General features: G+C 32.5%; 1 protein-coding gene across 3 annotated transcripts in view; it reads right to left on the bottom strand.

Moving 5' to 3' along the window:
- Nucleotides 1–3,338: 3,338 nt before the first annotated feature.
- RabGGTb (geranylgeranyl transferase type-2 subunit beta) overlaps nucleotides 3,339–25,174 on the bottom strand; it is a 181,312-nt gene continuing 159,476 nt past the window's right edge. For all 3 annotated transcript variants that reach the window (XM_085820869.1, XM_085820879.1, XM_085820874.1), the window contains one exon: nucleotides 3,339–3,539. In XM_085820869.1, coding sequence (XP_085676995.1) covers nucleotides 3,396–3,539 — 144 coding nt within the window. In that variant the 3' untranslated portion in view covers nucleotides 3,339–3,395. The remainder of the gene's footprint in view (nucleotides 3,540–25,174) is intronic.

Raw genomic sequence — 25,174 nt, 5'->3', positions numbered from 1 at the left:
TAAACATATTTCAAATTACACACATGCATATTTTCCAAAGACCAGCTCTTTTGATGAGAATTTAAATAACCAAAGTGTAATGCATTTGTATTTCACTATATTTTGTATACTTTGACAAGTTTTATTAATTTTATAATACTTTTGTTTACATGAAAGGGGTTAATTAGGTTTTAAATGCATTTAGAAACAATATACAGTTAACTATACTATTAAAGTTTTATTCAATAACAAAAATGTATTTTAAAGCTAAAAATACAATGTTTGAGTTTTGATGATTTCTACTAGTTAGCTACACACTAATCATTACCTATCAAATAAATATAAAATACCTCTACCATATCTACAAAAATAAGTGAAAGCATTTATTTTAAATATGACAGAGATAATTGTACCGCCCAAAGAATCTGTTTGCATTTTGTTACAACTGCTTCAGCTATGCCTAAATAAATTTTATTTGATAGCATCAATCTGCTGGAAATCAAAATATCCCCCCCCCATAAACACACAGGCAACTTAAGCAAGATGCCCTGAGAAATTCACTGTGCCTTTACCTGGTATCAAACACAGAAGTTCAGAATATTTATGTGTTAATGATTGCACCACAACTATACACAGGAGGAGTGCTTTATTATAATCCTATCCTGCTATATACTGACTACCAATAAGTATTTGGACACCTGTGATAGAAAAGAAAACCTAACTTTATTCAAATTCAATAGTTGGCAGAGCCTCTACAAGAGGTAATTACAGCGTGGACCCTCCGGGGCATACTTTCCACAAGTCTTTGTATGACAGCTAGTGGTATTTTCTTCCACTCGGCTTGGAGAAGACATAGAAGTTCATTCACCGATTTTGCATGGGTAGTGCACCCCTGAATTCGGCGATGCAACTCGTCCCAGAGGTTCTCGATAGGGTTCAGGTCTGGACTCTGGGCAGGCCAGTCCATTCGATGAACTCCATTGGCACCATACCAAGACTTGGTTAACGCTGAAACATGACAACTGGCATTGTCGTCCTGAAAGTAGCAGGGGTCCAACCTGTAAAACTGCCACAACGTAGGAAGCATATTGTCATCCAAAATAGTGCAGTAGGCATCGGAGTTGAGCTTACTATGAATGGGGACCAAGGGTCCTAGCCCATACCAGGAGAAACACCCCCAGACTATAATTCCACCTCCGAACTTGGTTGGCACAATGCATTCTGGCAGGAGACGTTCTCCAGGTAGACGCCAGACCCAGACCCTGCCATCCGAATGGTAAAGGGTGAACCTTGATTCGTCACTCCAAAGAACCCGTTTCCACTGATCTATGGTCCAATTTCGATGTGCTTTGGACTTAACCGAGCAGCGCGGTTAGACTTTGTGATCAAAGGCTTATGGGCAGCAGCACGACCATGAAAACCAAGCAGATGTGCTTCCTTACGGATGGTATTCATTGAAACAATACTTCCGGATGCCTGTTGAAACTCCTCGTGGATGAGGGCCATCGGTTGGGTGCGGTTCTTCCGAATTTCTCTGGACAGCACTCGTCGGTCTCTATCTCCCAGTTTCATTGGTCTGCCGACTCGGGGCACATTCCGACAATAACCGCTCACCTTCCACTTCTTAATCACATAGGCCACTGTCGATTTTGGGTACTTCAGATCGCTAGATATGTCCCTTAAGGATCGGCCACATTTGTGAAACCCGATAATTATACCTTTCTCGAAATCAGAGAGCTCCGAACTGCGAGGCATCTTGCATGCGACTAAAGCCGATGCTGTTTCCTACATGATATATACCGGCGGAGTCCATGACGTACCTTAGGACCGCAGATATCGTCATTTGCATAGGTGTCCAAATACTTATTGGTAGTCAGTGTACAAGGGAATGATCAACAGTTGACCAATCTCAGTTGGTGATAAATTAACATCTACCACTTTTTATCTCAGCACAAAACATAGACCTAGACATTGTTACAAATAATAAACAATTGCCATTAAAAATGCAAAAAATTCGCTGTGCCCTTAGCTACATGGGACCTTCCAGTAATGAGCTTGGTAAATCAACTACATACTGTAAGAATTTCTTAAACCCTTATAATGCTACATTAATTTATAATTTAAATAAATATTGATGTATTTTCCTTTTGCTTCACTTTTTTTAGGAGGAACAATAGCTTTCCCTGTGAAGTATTATTTTTATCTCTTTTCCTAAACATATGTATACATATTTATTGCATTTACATCGACCACTTTATATCAAACATACTTACATATGGATAGGAAAAAGACTGGCACATTCAGTGAGATCGATTTTTTAATTAGTCATATGGAAATCATAAATGTGATCACAGGTGAAGAACTAATGTTCTGTTGTTATGTTCTCAATTTGATCTAACATGAAGAGATTAGTTTGACAGATATATTAACATGAAAAATAGCATCATATTTTTATTATCAGTGATATGTGCACATAATTACAAAATAACTATATTACTCTATAATGGAAGGATTAATCATTTGAAAAATATTTCATTCAAATATATGGGTATGAATCAAAATATTCTGAAACTGAAACAGCTATATATATATATATATATATATATATATACTAATGCATATTCTTTATGTCCTATTTATATAGGTCTGTTAAATTGTTCCTATTTATATAGGTCTGTTAAATTTTGTAATCACATTGCTAGAAAAAAATCTACATGGGAAGACTGGAAGTTAAATTACTAACTATAAAAATACAAATATGATTTCTGAATTTTGAATTCTGAGTTTATTAAAGCATTATACAATGCTTAAAATGCACAATTTTTTGATAATTTATTTACACTTTCTATATTTTTAAATACTGAAATATTACTAAAAACAAAAATAAATACTGAGTCACAATAACAAAGAGTATGCAGGGGACTACACTCATTTCAAATGAATAACATCATTTTCTACATCTTCATTTAAAACTAGTTTACTAATTATGTTTGAGCTAAGGATTACTTACCTTTCTTTTAAGGCCAAATATGTCACATACAAATACTTTTAAAAAATGTCATAAAAGAAAAATATATTCACTATGAAAAGTCTTACAAAGAATACGGTGACTGCATTAATTTTTCTAAATCTCAAACACTCACTTAAAAAACTTATGGTAACTTAGAATTTTCTCAAATGCTATGAAATTTTTAATTTCTCTAAATATAAAATCCTCAGATAAAAGCAGATCCTTTTCAAAATCTTAGATTTGTTAAATGTTTTATCTAGATCCTATAGTAATGTCACAAAAAGATTTTGCATATTATTTTTAAATTCCATAGATCATAAAATACTGAAAAAATCTTGAAACATTCAGAGGCCATTTTGAATAGGTTTATATCAATATATACATATATACTTTATTTTAAATATAGCTACATTTTCAACATTTCAACTTTGAGGCCAATTTTCTTAATAACATCTTGAGACATACAGAAAACAGGGTTAACTTCTTTGATCTTTGGCTCTCCAAGAAGAGACAAACCGGCTATTCCAAATAAGGTGTGAAAAGGGTCAACCTGAAGAAGGAAACAGGAAATACAAATGAATCTATATCCTCTTTAATAAAATATTATATCTAAAATTGGCTAATAGCTATAATATCAAAAATGAATAAATATGTGATAAAGCATATTTCACTGTCGTTACTGCAATGGGATGTATTAAAAAAAATCTGCTTTAAATAATTAGGAATCATTCAATAGAAAATAATATCTATTTTCACGTAAAATGCTATATGTAGTAAGGGCATGAGTATATTGAAGTATCTTTCATGTGGTTTAAACTCTTACAAACCTATGCTGCTTTTTATTAGTACTATCATAATCAACTCCTTTTTTTGTTTTGGTGGGGAAGAACAACCTATTGCAGCAACAATGACAATATATGGTAAAGTAACATCTATTACTTAAAAAGGGTTAAAAAACACTGCAAACTGGAAGCTTAAGATTTCACTTTAATACCTCAATCAGCTTACCATTAAGGTTTCAAAAAGTTCAAAAATTAAAAAATGTAAAAGTTCAGAGATTAAATAGGAACTACAATCTGATTCTGGTATGCAGATTTCAGTTTAATACTTGACACAATTTCATAAGCGATCAGCCATAGCCTTAAACTCTTACACATTTAGCACCACCAGGGGGCACGTGTGACTTTAAGAAAGCCACAGACGTGAATAGCATTACCCCGGGAAAATTAAATGCAAAATAGACAAGTGGGTATCCTTAGAACTCATTTCTCCAGTCGAGATTTGCAAAGGCCTTTTGGACAATTTAAATCTCAGTATTCCTGTTGAAAATATTGTAGACGTGCTGAAGTTTTTGGAAATATCCTATAATCTAAAATTGGCTGAAATTAGAAAAAAAAAAAAAAAAAAAAAGACACACTAGATTTTTTCTAAAAACAAATGCTTTGTCACTGTTGGACGATAACTATCCTGAACCAGAATAGATACTAGTATTTACAAATGGCTGTAGAATGAATAATGCTGCTAGTGCAGGTCTATATTGTAAACTATTTTCACAGTTATGCTCCAGAGAGTCCACATTTTTCAAATTTTGATGCAGAAGTTCATGCAGTTTTTTTAGCTGTGTCTAATTTGAATTCGAGAATTGAGTTTTTTGCAAGTCATTTTTGTTGATTCTAAGTCGGTTAAAGAGGCAATAGCTCTTCAACACCACTCGGAGCATCCACTTGTCTCCTCCGCCTCTCTCTTGAGTTAAACCTCTCTCTTGAGAAAGGCCTCCTCTCGAGTTAAATAAAACAAGATATCAGGAAACTAAATAGGAACTGTAAAACAATAGTGCAAACCATCCCATATAGATATTGATGATAATGGATGATAATGATAAAGCAGATCTCTTGGCAATGAGAGGTATGGATTTATTTATTGAACAGAACTCCATTCTTTTGGATTCCCTTAGAAGTATTCAATAGAATCTTACAGCTTACAATACAGAACTATCAATTAAATCAAAAGGTAAACTCTGGGAGAATAACAGGAATGATTGGAATGAGTTCAGTTGCAGGCCACATAGAGAGGCTGTGGCTAATTTCAGACTGTGTACAGAACACGACTGCTTTGTTGACCATCTCAGCAGAATAGCATACTGACTTATAGCCAATGCCCTATTTGTAAAACAGACACTATGAATAAGCAGCACTTGCTCATCGCTCTGGAGCTTAACCCTATGTTACAACATAGAGGTGATGTTCTCCAGCTGTATTGGATGGAAAGTGATCGTATGACCTGAGCACACAGTTGTTTTGCCTCTAATCACTGAGGATTTTTAAAGATTTTAATTTAGAAATTTTTATATCCTAATTTTCTTGTACTGTAAAGACTTGAATTTTAGTGCTGTAATTCTCAAGTGTTTTTAAGATTTTCGTAATTTTTTTTTTTCGAGTAGCCTGATATAAACAGGACTTAGAAGAGAAGGGCTAGCTAATACAGCTTTTCCTCCTGAAGCAGAAAGTGAGAAGTGATGACGTAGTCATGATGACACTGAGCGCGGAGATGCAATTCACAACACAGAAATTAGCATTTTTGAACTAGCGTTTAAAATGAGTTGTGTGTGAAAGATAGCTATAATTTGGAAGAGACAATGTTACTGCTGTATGCATTTTACACTGAACCACTAAAAAATTTACTAATACTTACTCAATTTTAAAATAATAGATAAAATGCACTACTCTTTTAACTTAAAGTTCCGTGGATTTTTTTTCTTTTTAGTTGCAGGTTTTTTTTTATTTAATGCACATTTATTTGTAATCATTTCTTTATCTGCATGCTAACTGAGAGAACTTTTATACTGCTTCTAAGATAACTATAATAGCAGCTATTTAAATTTACTCAAAAAACAACTTTACATTGATACAGTTTTAAACATATATGACAAAATTTCTGCTAATCTAATAATGTTTGAATGCTATGTTTGAATTTTTGCCTAATTGTAAATTTTACATTAGCATATTTCTCTTCCGATTCAATATAATAATAGGTATTTTAAAAATAATTTTTTAATTTATACTTACATCTATATTACAATTAAATAAATGTATTAAGATTGTTACTTTAATTTTGACAAAATAGGTTTACTCACAGTATCTAAAACAGTATTTAAATTTTTCAAAAGTGTGAGTAAAGGAGGCAGATCTTTTATGCCAACTATTTTGATGTTTTATACAACTATATTTTATCTAAAATGCTAATCTAGTACAAAATCGAATCAATAACTAGTTACAAAGGATACAATAAGAATAACTTTAACAAGTACTTAACAAATTAGTTTATTAAGTACTTGTTATTCTTGTTGGTACTATTCATAATACCGAAGGTATTATTGATTAACTCATAGAAGTCAGATACTTTTTTGATTTCCTGTGAGGTGGAGTAAACCTTTTGCAGTAGTACTTGAAAATCATGTTTTCACTGAAACGACTTTTTATCTCTCATTTCCCTTGACCATTAGATAATTCAGTTTCAGTTTGTGACACAATTTGGTTTCTTCCGAATCTCTATATAAAACCTCTTTAATAATATAAAAATTTAAAACAGTTCCATCTTCTAAAAAAATCCTTTATCTAAAACGTGGTTTCTCAGTAATTTGAGGCAGAGCCCGAAATGAGATCTGTGATTAAAACAAACTGCACATTTTGAAAAGAACTGAGAACTTGGTCCGGTTTAGAGTCATAGCAGAGTTAAAATCTATATGCATTTCGTCGAAACTGAGAATGCATATTTTTTCAACAAAATTCAAATATTCGCCTCTTTCCTTCTTTAGAGTAAGAACATCACTTTGAATTCTTGGACTACACTAAAATTTAGCGCAACATTTCTTTAATTTGCTAATACTAGGTAAAAGGAATTCCAATTTTTTTCTTTCCAAAAATCATAGCTTTAAGATTACAGAGCTCTTATGCCAATGCAACGTGAAATATCTTCACTAGTCCACCTGATTTTTTCCTTCTTTTTCAGCAATGCATTAATCTGCGTCTTTATAAAATAAGGCTTTACACGTTTTTCCAAACTGTTCGATTTGTGCTTTCCTTCTCCAGAAATTTCGCTATTTGAGATTTTAATTTCTGATAGCAATTTCTTTCTAGATGTCGTCCATCTTCTTTGTCGCTGAACAAACATTCTAAAATATTTCTAAGGATATTATTTTGTTCTTCAAATTATCAATGCATTCTTGTTTATCCTTAAACTTAGGGCATTCAGGAATATCTACATTTTTATTTGTGAGTTTTATTTCAAAATCATTAACATTTGATTAATTATCATCATCACGAATTTTGATTTATTACTGTCATCATAATTTACTTTCAGCACAGCATTCCATTTCAACAGTTTCTTTTTGTGGCTATCCAAACAAGTGATTTTTCATATAATTTTCATAAACACTGCATAGAAAATGTTCACTGCAGATTTTTCCGCTCTTCACATTAATAGAATCTTGTTTTTGACATGTGTGTATCCATTCTTTCATTAAAAGCAAATTCTCATTTGGGTCCTTTGGTCCCATGAAATAAAATATCTCATCCTTTTGTCCTTCTATAAGTGCTACGGCACAAAAAGCCATATTACATAAACAATACAATATAGAATTTTAAATAAAAACTGACTAAAATTATATATACATTATTAGAAAAGAAATGTATATGATTAAAATTAATTTGAGATATGTAACCTCCAGAAAATCGTCTTGCAGCTGAATGAAACTACAGTTTTTAACACGGGAAATCAGAACAGGTGCATCACAGTAATGTCAGATTACTGCCGGTTAAGTCCCCCCATTAAGCTCCCGTCGGCGAGGAGTTGAACAAAGAAATGAACTAGCCTTTTCTATTTATCCCTGTGATGTAAATGGATTGATTTCCGAATACAGCCATAAGTAGCAACAACTTGACAAAATTTTAAGATAAGCAGTTACAAAAACGAAAGGTCTATCAGTTTAAGAATTAGTCTTTCAGAAATCAATGATAAAGAATACTAAATCTCACATTTGAAATGATTTGTTCAAAACAGCAAATCCAAACAGTAGGGAGGTGGTTATTACATTATTTTATCACCAACTAATGGGTAATGACTTTGATCTACCACATTTTTTTGCATTATATATTTCTTAGATAGTGGTACTAAAAAACTATTTTTAAATATATATATATAAAAAAAAAAAAAAAAAAAAAAAATGCAAATAACTAAAAATACATATATAAAATTTATTCCATTAATTAACTTAAGTTTTAATTCCATTAAATTTAAATTTCAGTAGCTTAATAAAACGAAAAATTCAATAATTTTCATATTCAAATATGTGTTAAAATGGGGGAAAATGAAATGATTAAAAGAACAAAACTTTTAGTGCCACCATCTAAAAATAAATAAATAAATAAAGCCAGTAGATTGCACATTACATCAATACTAATTAATACCACTTGCAGAACTATGCAGGGATTTGTTAAAGAAAATTTAATTGTTCAGGCATAGTTGCGCCTTTATTTCCTTTAATTGCTTGTACACATATTTTCGTTGGGTGTCAAAATTTTCTATTTTACCAGAATATGGAACATATAAACTGAAAATAATAAAAAGTGAAGAGGTTTCTATTGAGATGTTTTAAGAAAATTTAATAATAATTTTATTCTTAGTACTGAGCATTATAATTTATTCCAATCAGTTAATCCTTTATATTTAACATTCCAAAATCATTTTCTTTTTCTGTTACACAACAATATAGTACAACATTTATTGTAAAAATTAAGATGAATAGCCATATTACAGAACCTAGCACGGTTACTGATCACAAGCTACAAGTTGACCGTGAGTTATCAATTTGTCATATTCATCAGGGTATTTTTTTACGTTTTTTTCACATGCTGGTTGATGGCAGCATAACCTGCAGTAAAGAGATATATCACACTCTAAAAATCAGCCTATTTTCAGAATAATAATGCATTCACTTACTCCATGTGACACAATTTATTACACTAAGATACTTACAAAACACCTTATAGTTGATGTAAATAATATAATAATGGACTGCAAGTGGAAACATTCATACAATAAAAACTGCTAGCTTGTATAAGCCAAAATAACAAAACAAAACATGATACAGGATTTCATTCCTTTTTTCCACAGTTACCCCCAGGGGGAAGCGATATATAGTAGATTTGTTCAAAACTTAAGTGTTGAGAACTGTAAGCCAGATTGACGCATGTCAGAAGAACGTCAGGTACCGTCCAGTACTACTGAGTTTAATTGTCATTGATCTGGTGATCTTTTTGATAATTCTCTTTCCAATGGAATTGACCTTGCCATGGTATGTGGACACCCTCAAAAGAGGTTCCAACTAATTCCACAGCCTAGAAGTGGTGATCAGTGAGAAACCCAGGGTACCAGTCACCGTGAAGAGCACCCACTGCACTTGTCGCACCTCTTACAATGCATGCAGTGGTTTCCGAGTAGGGCTCACATAACCCCCACATGACCATAGAGCTCAGTACAAGCACAAAGCACTATGGCGGCTTTGAGTGACGAGTCAGAAAAGCCAGTAGGCCCCGGGAGCAGAAAGAACCCGGCCAAGACTCACAAACACGAGTTAGAGAGGCCAGAAGGCGCTGGGAAACGAAGGAACGCGACTCAAAAACAGAATAGTGCTCAAACATGTGAGGACACTTTTTGTTCAGGAAAGGCTGAGGACTTTTTAAGTGAAGCTCATGAATGTCTAGAAAATTTAGACGGACTGAAAGAGAAAATTCCTAAAAGAGTTGGTAAAGAAATCAAAGAACAATATGTAAATATTATAAAAATTTTGTCTAATCAAAATTTTAAAAGCACAAAATTAGAGGGTCAATTAGAGCAGACCCAAAATGTGGAAGAATATATAGAAGGACTATTAGAGACTAAAATTACTAAACAGACTTATGCAGAGAAGGTTAGAAAATCACAATCTCAAATTCTAAGACCAAGATCCAGGTCTAGGTCAAACAAAAGAAAGAAGCAATATACCCTAAAGATGAAGGAGCTATGTCACTGTGCAGGCAAGCCTCCACATTTACTCAACATCAAGTCTGTTCACTGCGATCGCTTAATGACAGAGCGAGATTGACCACTACAACCGGTTTTCTGTCTCTTCTGCTGCTATACTTCGAAGGGGTAGGACGTGTTCTGTCTGTTCTCACCGCGGATGACGTGTGTCAGCATTTTGTTCTATTTCGTGCCTTTCTGACGACCATCTCCATATAGTTTCAAGAGAATGTATTTTGTCAATAATAATAATAATAATAATAGTAAGTGATATGAAGATTCAACTAAAATTGATCTAGATGCTGACTTCTGCGGTAAATGAATGATGTTTTATGACTTGAGACGTTCTCGAAAGGATTTCCCGTGCACGTGTTGCGTCTTGTTGTGTTTCCACAAAAATATACTGGAATAATAATTCAAGTCAAAGTCCTTCGCTATAAAAATTTAATTTTGTTATCATGTAACTTTGTGTAACGAAGATGAACTGAGATTTTTTTAGATTGGAACTTTACACATTTTACGCACGAAAGGTTAGGACTCAAAATGGTAGGACTGATTCTTACTGCTGCAGTAGTTTGCCATTAATTGTCTTCTGTCTGGATATGTTTTCTTGATTTATACTAGTATTAATTTAAAATTTCACGGTGTCAAGATATAATAAATTTCTCGTAATTCACATTACTTGAAGTGTCATCCTTTGGGGGTAAGTTACTTTAATTCTATATTTTTTTCAAATCACACTAAAAAAAAAAAAAAAAAAAATCACCCTTAAGGTTGAGAACTTGGATATTTCAGACAATTAAAGAAGCATAACTTTTTTTTCAATTTGTGTTGTGAACTTGAGATAAGGTGCGTGATCTAATATTATTTGCTGCACATGTGACTTAAATTAATGTATATTTAAATAATTTAAGATATATGTGATATATTTAAATCAGAAGTGAAGTTCAATAATCTAACATTGGATTGTCGTGTATTTGATAAGTATAGTGTGATGCTAAGTATCTAAATGAGATGATAATTGATTAAGAAATAATTATAAAAAAATTGTTATCCCTACAGTGATTATTGCTATAATTATGCATGTTGATAAGTAAATTTTTGTATGTTACAAAATTTAGCATTAAGTATTTATGTCAAAAATTTATGTGTATCTTAATGTGTTGAAATTGAATGTTGTAATGTAAAAAAAAGATAAGTAACACTATAGTTCATCTATGCCAAAATCAAAATTTAAGTCAACTACCATAATGACTCTGAAAATAATAATAATTAAAGTTAAAATTGGTTTGTCAGACTTATGAAGCTCTTCTTGATACAGGTGCTAATTTATCTTTGGTTCAACCAAACGTAATTGAGGAAATTAAACAGTTTTCTAAAGTCGAATTTGTTTCTCATATGGTTAGAATAAAGACAATTGAAGACTCATCTATTCCTTACATGTCTGCAGTTAACTTAAAATTCAAAATAAATGGTTTACTAATTTATTTTATGTTACTCAAAACAATTGGAATTCCACTTATCAGCTGATTTTAGGGTATGACTTTATTCAATGCAACAGAATTTGTTAGATTCCGTAAATAAGAAACTCATGATTGATAACACCCATCTGGACTTCTAGACTGGACATCTGGACTGAAGGAAAATTCTCTTAATAAAACAGTAACTAATTCAGTTAACAATACAAAAAAGAAAAATTGCAGTTTAAATGCAGTAAGGATGGTTTCTAATATTACTGCCATGCCAGGTCAATCTCAGATCATTTCCTTAGCTGTACCTGAGGTTTTAAAACAATCTAAAGAAATTTTACTTTGTCCAAAAACATCAAAAAAACAGATTTCACATCAATGAATCTTTGCATACAGTTGGTCGTTACAACCATATTCGAACTATCGTTGAAAATAATACGAATGAAAAATTAGTTCTAAGAAAGAATTCTGTCATGGGAACTGCTGTGCCATTCTATTTTGAAGATATTGTCAATCCAAAAAATCATGAAACATTACAAATAAATACACTAAATCTGCAGGAAGTAATTAAGCTCAGAAAAGAAGAATTAAATGTATCAGATTTTAAACTAGATCATCTAAATGAAAAGCAAAAGGTGAAATGATAGAATTGTTAATGAATAACTTTGGTGCATTTTCAAAGTCTTATAACACTTTAGGAGCCACTGATAAAGTTGTGCCAGAATTCAAACTTCATTATTTTTCTATTCAGACAAGACCTTATCCCATTCCTAAAATTGCTAAACAGTACGCACAACAAGAAATTGCAAAATTATTAGAGGCTGGCATAATAGAACCATCTTCTTCCAGTTACAGTTTTCCTGTTATATTTGTCAGAAAAAAGAATTTGCCTGGTGAGGATAAAAACACACCAAAATTTCGTATGGTTGTAGACTGTCGTCTATTAAACAGCATCACAAAATCTTACAAAATCTGTTTACCAAAAATTTCTGAAATTTTACACAACATAGCTGGTAGGAATTTATATTGTGTACTCAACTTGAAATCAGCTTTTTTCCAAATTAAGTTACAAGAGTCTGATAAAGAAAAGTTGGCTTTTAGCACAAAGCTTGGCAATTTTCATCCTTGCAGACTTCCCTTTGGTTCACACAATAGTACTTATTTCCACACATTAATTTCAAAATGTTTAAATGATATCAAAGGTAGTAATGTTCAACTTTGTCTGGATGATATTATTGTTGCTGCTGACAGTGTATCTGAATTGAAGGTAATTCTTCAAAAGGTTTTTGATAGGCTAACAGCATTCAATTTGACTTTGGATCCAGCTAAAGTGCAGTTATGCAAATCTGATATAACTTATTTAGGTTTTAACATTTCTAAAGCAGGTTTTTCTCCTTCTGAAGATAATATAGCAAAGGTTTCAAAATTCCCTATTCCAAAAGATGTTAAACAAGTTCAAGCTTTTCTTGGTATGATGAATTATTTTAGACACTTGATCCATAATTTTGCTGAGATCACTCAGCCAATAGTACACTTAACCAAAAGAAATGTACCTTTTGTTTGGAATCAAGACTGTCAGGATGCTTTTGATCTGTTACAGTCAATAATGTTAGAAAAGCCTATTATAAAAACGTTGGTGATAATCATGAAATTTTTTAAATTACGGATGCTTCTAAAGTAGCTATTTGTTGTATATTTTTGCAAAAAATTGATGACAAATTCTTTCCTGTAGAATTTTATTTGAAACTTCTGACTCCTGCTGAGTCTATGTATCCATCTATTAGACGTGAGCTCTATGCTATATTTTCATCTGTGAAACATTTTCATGAACATTTGTATGGAAAACAATTTACTATCTTAACTGATGCTAAACCTCTCACTTTTCATTTGCAATTGGATAAGCAGCCTGATATTGTGGCCAGATGGTTATTGTATTTACAACATTTTGATTATACTGAAAAGCACATACCTGGTTTTTCTAATCCTGATGATTTTCTTTCTAGAGTTCCTGAAGAATCTCATAATGTAAACAATATTAACTTATTTCACCCAAAAAATAATCAATTAAGCATTCAAATATAGTTAATCACCAAAAAGATGATAAAATCATTAACAACATCATAAACAAAATTAATAATAACAATTATGAGATGTGTAGCAAATATTTTATTGATCAGAAAAATGGTATAGTAATGATTAAGTTAAGACCTAGAGCACATCATTTAAAGACAAGGCATTTAGAAAACAAAATTCTACTTCCAAATTCTTTATTGAAACCTTCTTTAGAGATTGCTCATGCTCCACATTTTGGTACCAATAAGACTTATGAATTCATAAAAAAGAAATATTTTTGGAAGGGCATGTTTTTAGACACAAAAAACTTTTGTGAAAATTGTCAACAATGTTTGGAAAATAAAACCAAATCTTCTAGAACACTAACAAGTAATATAAAAAAGTCTGATTTAGCTCATGGAGAGATGTTAGCTATTGACATTGTAGGTAAATTACCCAGGTCACACGATGGTAAATTTTTTATTTTAACAATTATTGATCATTACTCGAGATATTTAGAGGCTATTCCTTTAACCAACATCACTTCTGCAACAATCATAAGATGTATGAATCTGTATTTTTCAAAATTCGGTATTCCAAAGATAATATTATCTGACAACGGGTCAAATTTTTGTTCGGCTGAATTTGAGAATTTTTTAACAGATTTAAATATTGAACACAGAAAAAGTTCCATTTATTACCCACAATCTAATGGGATCATAGAACGAGTTCACAGAACTATGAAAGAAAGCATAGCTTCATTATCTAATCAGGTCTTTGAATGGTCTGATAGATTGGCATTTTTTAAACTGTATTACAATAATTCAAAACAATTAATAGTAACTGGTTTCACTCCTGCACAGTTATTTTTCGGGCGAGAATTCAATACACCTTTAGACTTCAATAATGAACCACATGCAGTAGACAATCCTTCACAATACTTGTTGCAGCAAAAGGAACACATTAAAGCCACTAGAGAATTAGTGAAACAAAATGAAGAAAAGTATTTTTCAAACTCAAGATAAAGTTGTAAAGGGCAGAGAAAGTCCTAAATTTAACATTGGAGACGAAGTATTTTTAAAGGCTTTACAACCACCTCACGCCTTACAGCCAAAATACACTGGTCCTTTCAAAATCGTAAAAATGTTTCGAAATGAAAACTATTTAATTCAAAATATCACTGACAACAAAACTCAAAAAATTCATTGTAGTAAATTGTTTAAAAAGAGTTCCTCTGAGGTCAAATTTAACTAATTAATAGCATTGTTTTCATCGAGCTTGTTTTTTCTTGTTTACTAAGTAAAAAAAATAATAAGAATTACAGAAATAAAGAAAAAATTCACACATGTTTAGTGTTTGATTATGAATGTAGTGGATTTAGTTCCAATTAAATTTTTTTTTGGAGTTTCTTGGTTAGTATGGGTGTAGGTTGGCCACCTTCATTTATACGTTTGGTCAGTTGCAGGCTAGTCCGGGTTGACTAAGCATGGAATTTCAAAAAAAAATTCAAAGTCCTTCACTATAAAAATTGAATTTTGTAATCATGTAACTTTGTGTAACGAAGATGAACTGAGATTTTTTAGATTGGAACTTTACGCATTTTGCGCATGAAAGGTTAGGACTCAAAATGGTAGGACTGATTCTTATTGCTGCAGTAGTTTGCCATTAATTGTCTTCTGTCTGGATATGTTTTCTTGATTTATACTAGTATTAATTTAAAATTTCACGGTGTCAAGATATAATAAATTTCTCGTAATTCACATTATTTGAAGTGTCATCCTTTGGGGGTAAGTTACTTTAATTCTATATTTTTTTCAGATCACACATTTCATCCTGCACGTATCCAGTATCTCTGGGTTATTGCGGAAACGACACACTTCTATCACATTTGGAACCCATTTAATATTACAGTCACAAGATTTTAAAGATAAATTAATGATTAACTTAAATCCTAATACCTTAAAAATAGGCGTAAAGAACGTTAGAATCGTAATAAAAGGAGATGTAGTGATCGAAACCGTAAAAGAGGACGACCTTAAAATATTAGAAGAGGCTATAAAAGTGAATGAGAAGCTAAGAGACCTAGTGGAGCCTCAAAGGCCCAAAAAGATGAACCCTAAGAATAGGCGAATTCATAGCAGCAACTAATGCCACAGTCTTGAACACCTCAGATAGCTCCCCAACATTTGTAGGAGCCCAGGGCAACTCATGGATAGCTGTCAAGCTTTTGAGAAACACAAACTCAATAAATTTAACTAAATGGGAAATGGATGAAAGAGAAATGCTCAGCGATTACAAGGCAATTAACTTTGAACTACGCTTAAAATTAGAAAGACCCCCCAAAGGCCCTGAGGATGAAACTACACAACACAGACTGGCTTAAATTAAAAGCGGTCATAAATAAAATCTTTGTAGAAAAGGTTAATATTTCTGACAATGAGGATATAGATAAAAACATTGAAGAAATTTCAGCACAGCAAAAAGAGGCCTATCTAAAATATCTAAAGCCCTCCTATAAAAAGGTGCAAAATTTACGTCAAAATAATCAGAATAAAAGTAAAACATGGTGGACTCCCAATCTCACAGAGCAAAGAAGATTTGTGCCAAAACTTAGGAAAGATAACCAAAATTCAAGTGGGGAGCTCAGAAAGCTTAAAAAGAGGGACTTTAACAAACAGGGTGCCCTTTATAAAAGACAAATCTTTAAAGCAAAACTCGACTCATTGGAAAATTTCTGGGAAAGCCTAAAAATAAACTCCCCTTTCGGGATGTATTACGACTAATCAAGGGGAAAGCATACACCCCCTTTAAAATAAGTCGCATTCAAAAGAGTTCAGATGAATGGACCTCAATCAAGCCTTGAGAAGACAATAAAAACAATCTTAGAATATTACTTTCCACAAGACAACGAGGAAGATGACAGCGAGGATCACAGAGACATACGAAGAAAGATGAAACTCTTCCCCAATTTCTGAGAATGACCCAGATTTTACAAAAGAAGAAGTTAGGCAACTTCTCAAAAATACCAAAAAGGGAAGGCCCTCGGGAAGGATGAATTATCACTCAAGATAGTTGAAGAACAATTCCTAATAAAGGAAGACTTTTTCATCCAAATTTTAAATGATTGTCTCAAAAGAGGTTACTTCCCCCTCCAGTGGAAAGAGGCAAATTTAGTCCCCTTCCACAAAGAAGGCAAAGAAAGGGCCACTCCAGGGACGTATAGGCCAATATGTCTACTATCCGCCTGAGGCAAGATTCTAGACAAATTAATCTCAAAAAGTCTTCTTACCTTCTTCCTCATTAAAAATAAAATTCTAAACAACGAGCAGTTTGGCTTCACTACAGACAGAAGCACAGTTGATGCTTTAAACAGTTTAGTGTCAGAAATCCAAGAGAACAAAAGACAAAATTTAATATATGTAAATATCCCTTGACGTGGTCTCCGCATTCAACAACTTGTGGTGGCCTAGGATACTGGCAAGAGTAATCAGATAATTAAAAGTTACCTAAAAGACAGAAAGGTCACGTGCAACAGAGATGGGGTCAACATCACCCACAGCTATAATAAAGGTGCCACACAAGGGTCAAATCTAGGGCCCATCTTATGGAATTTATGACACTGCTCTCAACTTAGAGTTTGAGGATAATGTAAATATTCAAGCCTATGCTGATGACTTCATCATCGCAGGAGTCGCAGGGGGCAACAGACTAAGAATAGAACAAAAAGCCCATAGAGCACCTGGATGAAATTTATAAATGGAGCCTAAAGTACAAAATCAAATTCAGTGTGGAAGAAACAAAATTAATCCTCTTTCCTAATGGGAATAAATTACAAAGATCCCCCCCCCAAGAATCAAATGGAGAAACGTGGGAATCCTGAGATGCGAGCATTTAAAATACCTAGGCTTCATCCTGGATCAGAAATTAACATGGATCCCACACCTCACAGAAATTAAAGAAAGGACATTAAAACTAATTAACAATCTGAATAGAATGGTCTCCCTTTGATGGAACCTAAAAGGGAAACTTTTAAAAATCACTCTAGATAAGAGCCATAGAAAGGATGGTACTTTATGGATGACCAATTTGGTACACAAGGGCAGAGAGAATAAAAATGAAGCTCAGTCAAATCCAGAGATTAGCACTTCTGTGTATAACAAAGGCCTTTTTGATGTGACCCATTGCGGGACTTCAGATCCTAACAGGCACATTACCATTAGATCTAAAAGCAGACATGGAAGCGCAGTTTTACAGAATGGTCCACTTTAAGGAGAACATTTCCCTGGGTGAGGTCACAATATGGCACAATGAAATAGAGGAAAGATTACCGACGATATAGCAAATTCAAATAGAATGGGGTAAAGATCCACTAAGAAACAAGAACGTTGAAGTCTTCACAGACGGTTCAAAAATATATAATAAAGTAGGCATGGCCTTTGTGATCTTAAATAACAATAGAGGGATCCATAGTGATACAAAGAGGCTATGGTCTTCCAGGCGAAAGTTCAAGCTTTAAAATGTGCAATTCTGTGGATAGGAAAAAATATAAGTCCCCCCTCCCCTGTGTCAATCTACACAGTCTTAATAGTGTAAAAACCACAAAGAGAAGTATACAGAGCTTAAAAGAATTATACAATACCCTCAGGGAGAACATAATGTCTCTCTAAATTGGGTCAAAGCTCACGAGGGCATGAAACGAAAGAGCTGATCAAGAGGCTAAAAGAGCGACACAAAAAGAACAAAAGGACATAGATGTCCCGCTTTCAGAAGTAGTGAAAAACGACACAGAAGGAAGCAATAAAGATCAGGCAAACAAGATAGGATGAGGGCATGACGGGCAGCCTGATGCACAAGGTCTTCCCCAAAGTTTCACAAATTAGATTTATGAAAATCGGGCGTTGACTAACCACGGAAACCTATCAAGCTATTTAGGAAGATTCCACAGAAAGAAAGTTTGATTTGCCTGTGGCAAAAGTGACAGTTTAACAGATGCACCACACTATATAATGATGTGTCCATTAATGACGTACGAAAGAAAAAGGCTGTTTCCCCCCTCATTATCTTTGCTAGAAATAGCCCACTTAAAAAAATTGCCGAGAGGAACAAAGTGGATAAAGGAGATTATGTTGCAAATCACAGATCACAACAATAAATTCATAGAGTTTTTGTAGCCTTTCTTCGACTCATGTATGGAATCACGCTATGTCTAAAGGTTACTGGACAAAAGACTTAATGTTTCTGAACTAAAATCTTCAACTCATGTAAATTTGTATATAGTGTAAATAGTCTTTGTTTTTATGCTTTGTTTTGTATTTCACTTGTCTTTAAATAAAGTAAAAGTAAAATTAAGAGGATCGAGACTGAGATCCTCGAATAAAGCGGTTTGTTGGTGAAACTCATTCTCCCCGACGAATCTTCCAGTCAGACGAGATCGTAGGGTGGTTTAAGCAGACGGAAACTTAGCCTCAGGCTCTCTGTCTTGCGATAACCTAGCTTTCTGGCATTTTATTTAAGGCACCCAAACCGAATTAGATCTTACAAACAGATCATCTCCTCCCGCCTAATATGGAGGAGACAAAGTGATAGTGTCTACGTGGATACCAAACCACTTACGAGCGCAATGACTCAGTCCTCTCAACCTACTCCTTCCACAAAGATCGGGAGTGAGTCATAGGTTTCCCACAGTTGTAATCTAATTACAAGAGTGGTGAGTAAAATTGATTGATTGATTTCTCACAGTTAAAATTTTTAGTTTACTCTCTTTTTTAAACAAATTCTGTAACTTTAAAACATTTATTTGTTATTGCCATACATTATTTTAACTCTTTCCGGCACGTTACTCTTTAAAGTTGAAATTTTACCAAAAAAATTTGTAGGCAGTCCATTTAGGCCTTTGCAGGTATAATTTTACAAAGATTGCACAAACCGTTTCCATTTTGTGGGTGTGTCCGAAGTGAACACACTGAGCCACACAAGCTGTGATAGGTAAACATGGCTGTGAAGCACGTATTACAGTAAAATACTTTGTCTATGATTTAAAAACAGTAGAATCTGATCTCTGTAGCAGATTTAGCATAAGCCAGGGTGCATCACAGGGAGGCCTGCTAATTTACACTCCCTCAAAAAAAAAAAAAAAAAAAAAAAAAAAAAAAGGGTAAAAAAAAAAGGAAACTCTCATTGCTTTGGTAATGCTAAGGCCTCTCCAAGCCATTTACACAATTTTAAAATTTATAAGAAAAATAATTAAAATACTATAATATTTACAATTAATTATTGACTAGAAAAAATAATTATTAAATATATATACAAATAAAAATCTACAAAAATCAAAACTAAGCAAACTAAGCACGATGAAAACAAGAAGGGTCTGCTCTCGCTGAAAATCAAATCATTAAGTGAAAACAAAGCACCGGGGTCTTCAAAACCAAAAACAGAAAAGAGTAAAAACAAATATAAATAAATCTGGACTCTCAGCCTCCCCTGTGGTTGAAGCACGAGACCAGATTCTGTGACCTACATGACAGGCGCTACCAGTATAGCGTGTTCAGTCCAAACACACCATACACTGAAGGATTCACTATATGCAATATTTCAAAGATAAAAATTAAAAGTAATACAGAATAGGCAGATTAGCATATGAACAACAAAATTATATAAATTTTTTTTCATTGATATTCTTTATATTTAAAAAAAAATTTGAAACATTTCTTTGAAAAATCAGTGTCTTTAAAAACAGAATATATCTCAACATTAATGATTTGCTTGTGTGGTGCTGCCATCTATTATTCATAAAAGAAATTAAAAGTGTAGTTTTCGTGATATTTATCGATTATTTTCGTTGTCTAAAGAGGGAATATTTTTGGTGTGTTCACACCGAACATACTGTGCCGGAAAGGGTTAAAGAGCTAATATAGTATATGTAAAACAAAATAATGGCAACTCTTAACACTTTATCTGGAATTTAAAAATTTGTGAGATTTTGTTACAGAATTTTATATGGCACAAGTGCAAAGAAAGAAATATTTAATAAATAAAGTTAAAAAAAAACAACTTTAGGTCATTTTATATATAAACTGGAGAATAACAGGATGAACTGACAAAAGCCTAAAAATAAACAATATATATATATATATATACATACCACATTTGTTCTAAAATTATTGTAAAATTAAAAGTAGCACATGACAGTTATTACTTAACATATTTGCATATCATATATGATATGTTTCAGTTTCCCTCTGTGGGCCCAACATATCATATGTGATACAGGAGCAAAAGTATCACTGGTTGCTCAGCATATCCTATTTGATATCCTGAAAAGGAATGTTTTATTTGACATTTTAGAAATGCATAAATAATGTCAGAATGCTGAGAAACAGAACCCTTTTAGTATTAGCCTTGTAAGCTTACAATGTGCAATCAGAATTTAGAATTGTTTCATGCAGTGCAAATGGCTTAAAATTTGGTACATAAATACAGTAATAAGATTAATGGTCACTGATATTAAATTTCTAAGCTTTTTACTTCATTATTTTATGGAAACAATTTAAATATGCGAATATAATCATCATTATTACTATTGCACATTAACTTATTTTTATTTTAATTATTAAAATAAAGTTCATATTATAAGAAATAATATTTAAACAACATATACAAGAATCCAAATATTTCAATAAAAAGCAAATTATTTTTGTATATTAAGCTTGACTGCAAAATGTGATTGGGCACACAGCGATGTTCAGAGCTGCAAGGTAATGCATGCATGTGTTATGCAAGAAATATTATTTCAGTATTAACATTTTTAACTACTGTCTGATTTATTCCTTAAATTCACTCTCTTTCTGCTGCTGGACGGAAAAAAAAAAAAAAAAAAAAAAACTCTTATGAAAATATCTGAACTCTTTAGGTGACTGTAAAACTAAGGCCTTAAGTTAGATTAAATTACATAAATCATCAACAGAGTAAAATAAAGTTTATGATTTTGAATCTCATGCTCTTTAAGTCAGTACTGAAAAGATAATATCCTCCCTGGCTTTTTGGTAAAATCAAAAGATTACCTTTCAATGAAAAAAATGTGAAAATACATTTCAGTAACAAATTCATCAACATGCCATCTCTTCCTAAAATAAAATTAAATCCACTGACTTTCCTTCCAGAAAACACATAAATTTCAGTACAACCCAGAAACGCTTTTCTTTTAAATATATTACAGAACACTTCAAAACACCAGGGAAAGATATATCGCACAACTAAGAAGTCAACGCACCAGTTCAGATAAATTAATTAATTCAATCGTATAGTTACAACACACTTAAAATTAATTACCCTACTACCTGCTAACCAGGTTTGAATTGAAAAGAAATAACCATGTTTTCCGTAAGTATCACATGGGTGACCTACAGTAAACAAGATAAAAACTCGAATAAAAAACATACAATAATAAATCAATAAAAACGTTTATTAAGTCTTCCATAAAAATTATAATTTTAGATAGTTTAGATTACTGGATCCAGGTACCTACAACATTTTTTTCTCAACTGCCTAAACAACTTACATTTTAATTCCCTAATACAAAATAATTTACATTTGGAGTAATGAAGAATTTATCTTTTTCCACTAAAAGGAAACTTAAGTATAATCACTTATCTCTCATTACATATATAAATATTTCAAATCCTTTATTTCAAGTGAATGACAAAACATTAACCTAATAATCTTTTCACAAATACTTAAATCAATTAAATGCAATAAGTTTGAGAATACATAGTGATATAGAAAAAAATCAACTCACAACAGAGGGAGGATTCTGATTAAGTTTTCATATCTCTATTATAAACCTAAACGCACATTAAAGAAAGTTAAAAAATTCTTCTTCATCAAGGCCACATGAATTGGTTAATTCACCTGCTAACGCTGCCTCAAGGATGCTGCCCTTCTGTATGCAAGGAAGTCCAACAAGAAGAACTTAACATGAATTCTGAACCATTCTATTTCCAGTCACTTAACCACAGATCCATGATTTGATACTCCCAATGACAACTACAGACATGAAAATGACAACAGGAGATGACGACTCACTCGCTTCTAAATTTCCATCAGTAATCTGGATATGCAGTACTAGCATCCTAAATAAATTTCCAACAAGAAAAAGAGAAACCAGTGATGAAATCAAAACCAAAAAGCCCAAGAACTGCTGTTCAGGAAAAATGCAGCCCCAGTTCTACTAACACAGGCGCTGATAAAAGTCACGATGGCATTCCGCAACGCGCTCGGACCAGTCCACGCAGCCCAGAGCCATGGGGAGGCAGTGATAAGCTCTTTTTTCTCCCTCTACAGTTCTTTCAGAAAAAAGAATCTGGAAAAATCCTCTTCTACATCTTGTGCAACCACTTTTAACCTATTCACAACGGCGCACCTTTGTTTAAGACACTTGTGCAGTACGGAAGATAATCGAAGGCCTTACATGACAGAGGTTTTGCATTGCTAAGCCTAATTTTATTTAAAAAAAAAAAAAAAAAAAAAAAAAAAAAAAAAAAAAAATTCAGAAAAAAAAAGTTTCACTTAGAGCATCGTAATTTTTTATATATGTTAAAATTAGCACTTAATATTATAATCTTTATTTTACATGAAAATATACTTAAAAATTTCCTTATGTTGTAAAATAATTTTCAGAAGCGCTATTCAAATTATTCCAAAGTTTTAACTGATATAATCCATCAGTAAAGTTTAAAATTTATAAAACAACACAATAAAGACTATTTACAGTAAGAAGTAACAAAATTAAAATGAAGACTGAGTGTGGGAAATCTCGAAGTACGGAGAAAAATCTCTAAATCTTAGAAAAAGTACTACTTTCTAACTCTTTACAAAAAGAATCTTCACTCTCTTCTGCATTACTAAATGGTTCATTAACCATACGAGGCTATTCTTCTTCTGATAAATAGCGCCTTCCTGCCATAATAGACTGGAGGTGAGGCTTTTCGAAATAAAAGGAGAAGAAACGGAAATATATCTGAAGGCAATGCAAAATGTAACATAATTCCACATAGTAACCCTAAAAGACCATATACAGTATAGGAAAAAAATAGAATAAAAAAAGGAATTGGATATAAATCAGACACACGAATATTTATATTAGCACACAGCGATTTAAAGAGCCCACGTCTGTTTAGGCTTTCCCTCCTCCCTCACCCTCACAACAGTTGATGAGTAAAATACCAAAGTCAGACAAATTTATATCAAACTCAAGGTCGGGAACCTAAAACTCTGTTCATTTCAAAAGTAATGGACATAGGATGCCATCTAATGGCCTTCAGAAAAACGTTCCAGCTTAAAATGGATATACGCATCACCCGTCCTCTGAATGCAATCTCTAGTGATGGGACGCCCAGCTGTAAGAGACGTTCTTAGGTAATGCGTATATGGGACGCCCATCCTGAAAGTGTTAAAACCTTGGTAACATTCAAAATGTCAACCGCCTTGATATTCACTACTGACTCAAAATATCAATAAAATTAAATCTATAAAATTGAACACAATACTTGAACCCTCTCTAACCAACTAGAACAAAGGCAATAATTAGCCTCCAAAATTTGGATAAAAATCAGACCCCTCTTTTAAGTGACATACCCATTTCCCCGTGCAGACAACATGGAATGTTTACAACCCATAATTTTGTCAAGTGTGACACCCATTAGAACTGTTTGCCTCCAAATGAGCAAAACATGTGTTCAACCACGAAATATAAGACTGGAGAAGGCAGCTGGCGGGCGACCTTTGGCCTCAAAGTGATCACTTCGTGAAAAACGAAAAACATCACCCTTCTTTAGCTGTACAAGGCTTTCTGCTAGCTAAATAAGAGCTTTACGGTATGGAAACAAAATATGAGTTTAAACAATACTATATATAAAAAATTAATTCTCAGATATTAACATTAAAAATTCACTATTTACTCTAAATTAATATATTAACAAGCACTGTAAAATAATATTTAACAATTCTAAACAATACATGGGGAATTTCGTTTTCTCGACATCAGGAAAGAACAGGTTAAGTTTGATTCATTACCATTCTTATCATTCTTATAAGACTAAGCTGCTTGCTATAGTGATTTAATTAAGATTGCTCCTTGGCACTGATTAGTCAGATATATGACATCTTTGTTAGAATTTTTTTTTTTTTTTTTTTAGATACGAGGAAAGAAACCTGTTTTGTACATAATTAACTGTGATTTTTTTTTTAACTTATCTTCAATAAATGGTACTTTTTAATTTTGATCTACAAATAAATAATAAATTCTAATACATTAAAAATTTTTCACTACAATCTTATACTATTAGTATTATTTCTAAGTTAAATTTAAATAAATGTATGTTGTTATTACTTAATAACTCATCTGGCATAAGATATGGTTGGATGAACAATTTATTAAAAATTAATCAAAACTTACAGAATAAATTTACAGTCATAATTATGACTGTGAAACTTAATGAACATTCAGAAATTGTAATATTTATGTGATCATATATTTCTTCCTATATTACAGTAACATATATAAAAAATACAAAATATAATCAAACCTCCTGTTAGTGGACAAATAAGG

Source organism: Stegodyphus dumicola, chromosome 1 (assembly GCF_044657685.1).
Source record: "Stegodyphus dumicola isolate Sdum_Otavi_A_Nest chromosome 1, ASM4465768v1".
In the NCBI taxonomy this organism is placed as follows: Eukaryota; Metazoa; Arthropoda; class Arachnida; order Araneae; family Eresidae; genus Stegodyphus; species Stegodyphus dumicola.
The sequence above is the reverse complement of the archived record's forward strand: the minus strand, read 5'-3'. Positions and strand labels throughout refer to the sequence as shown.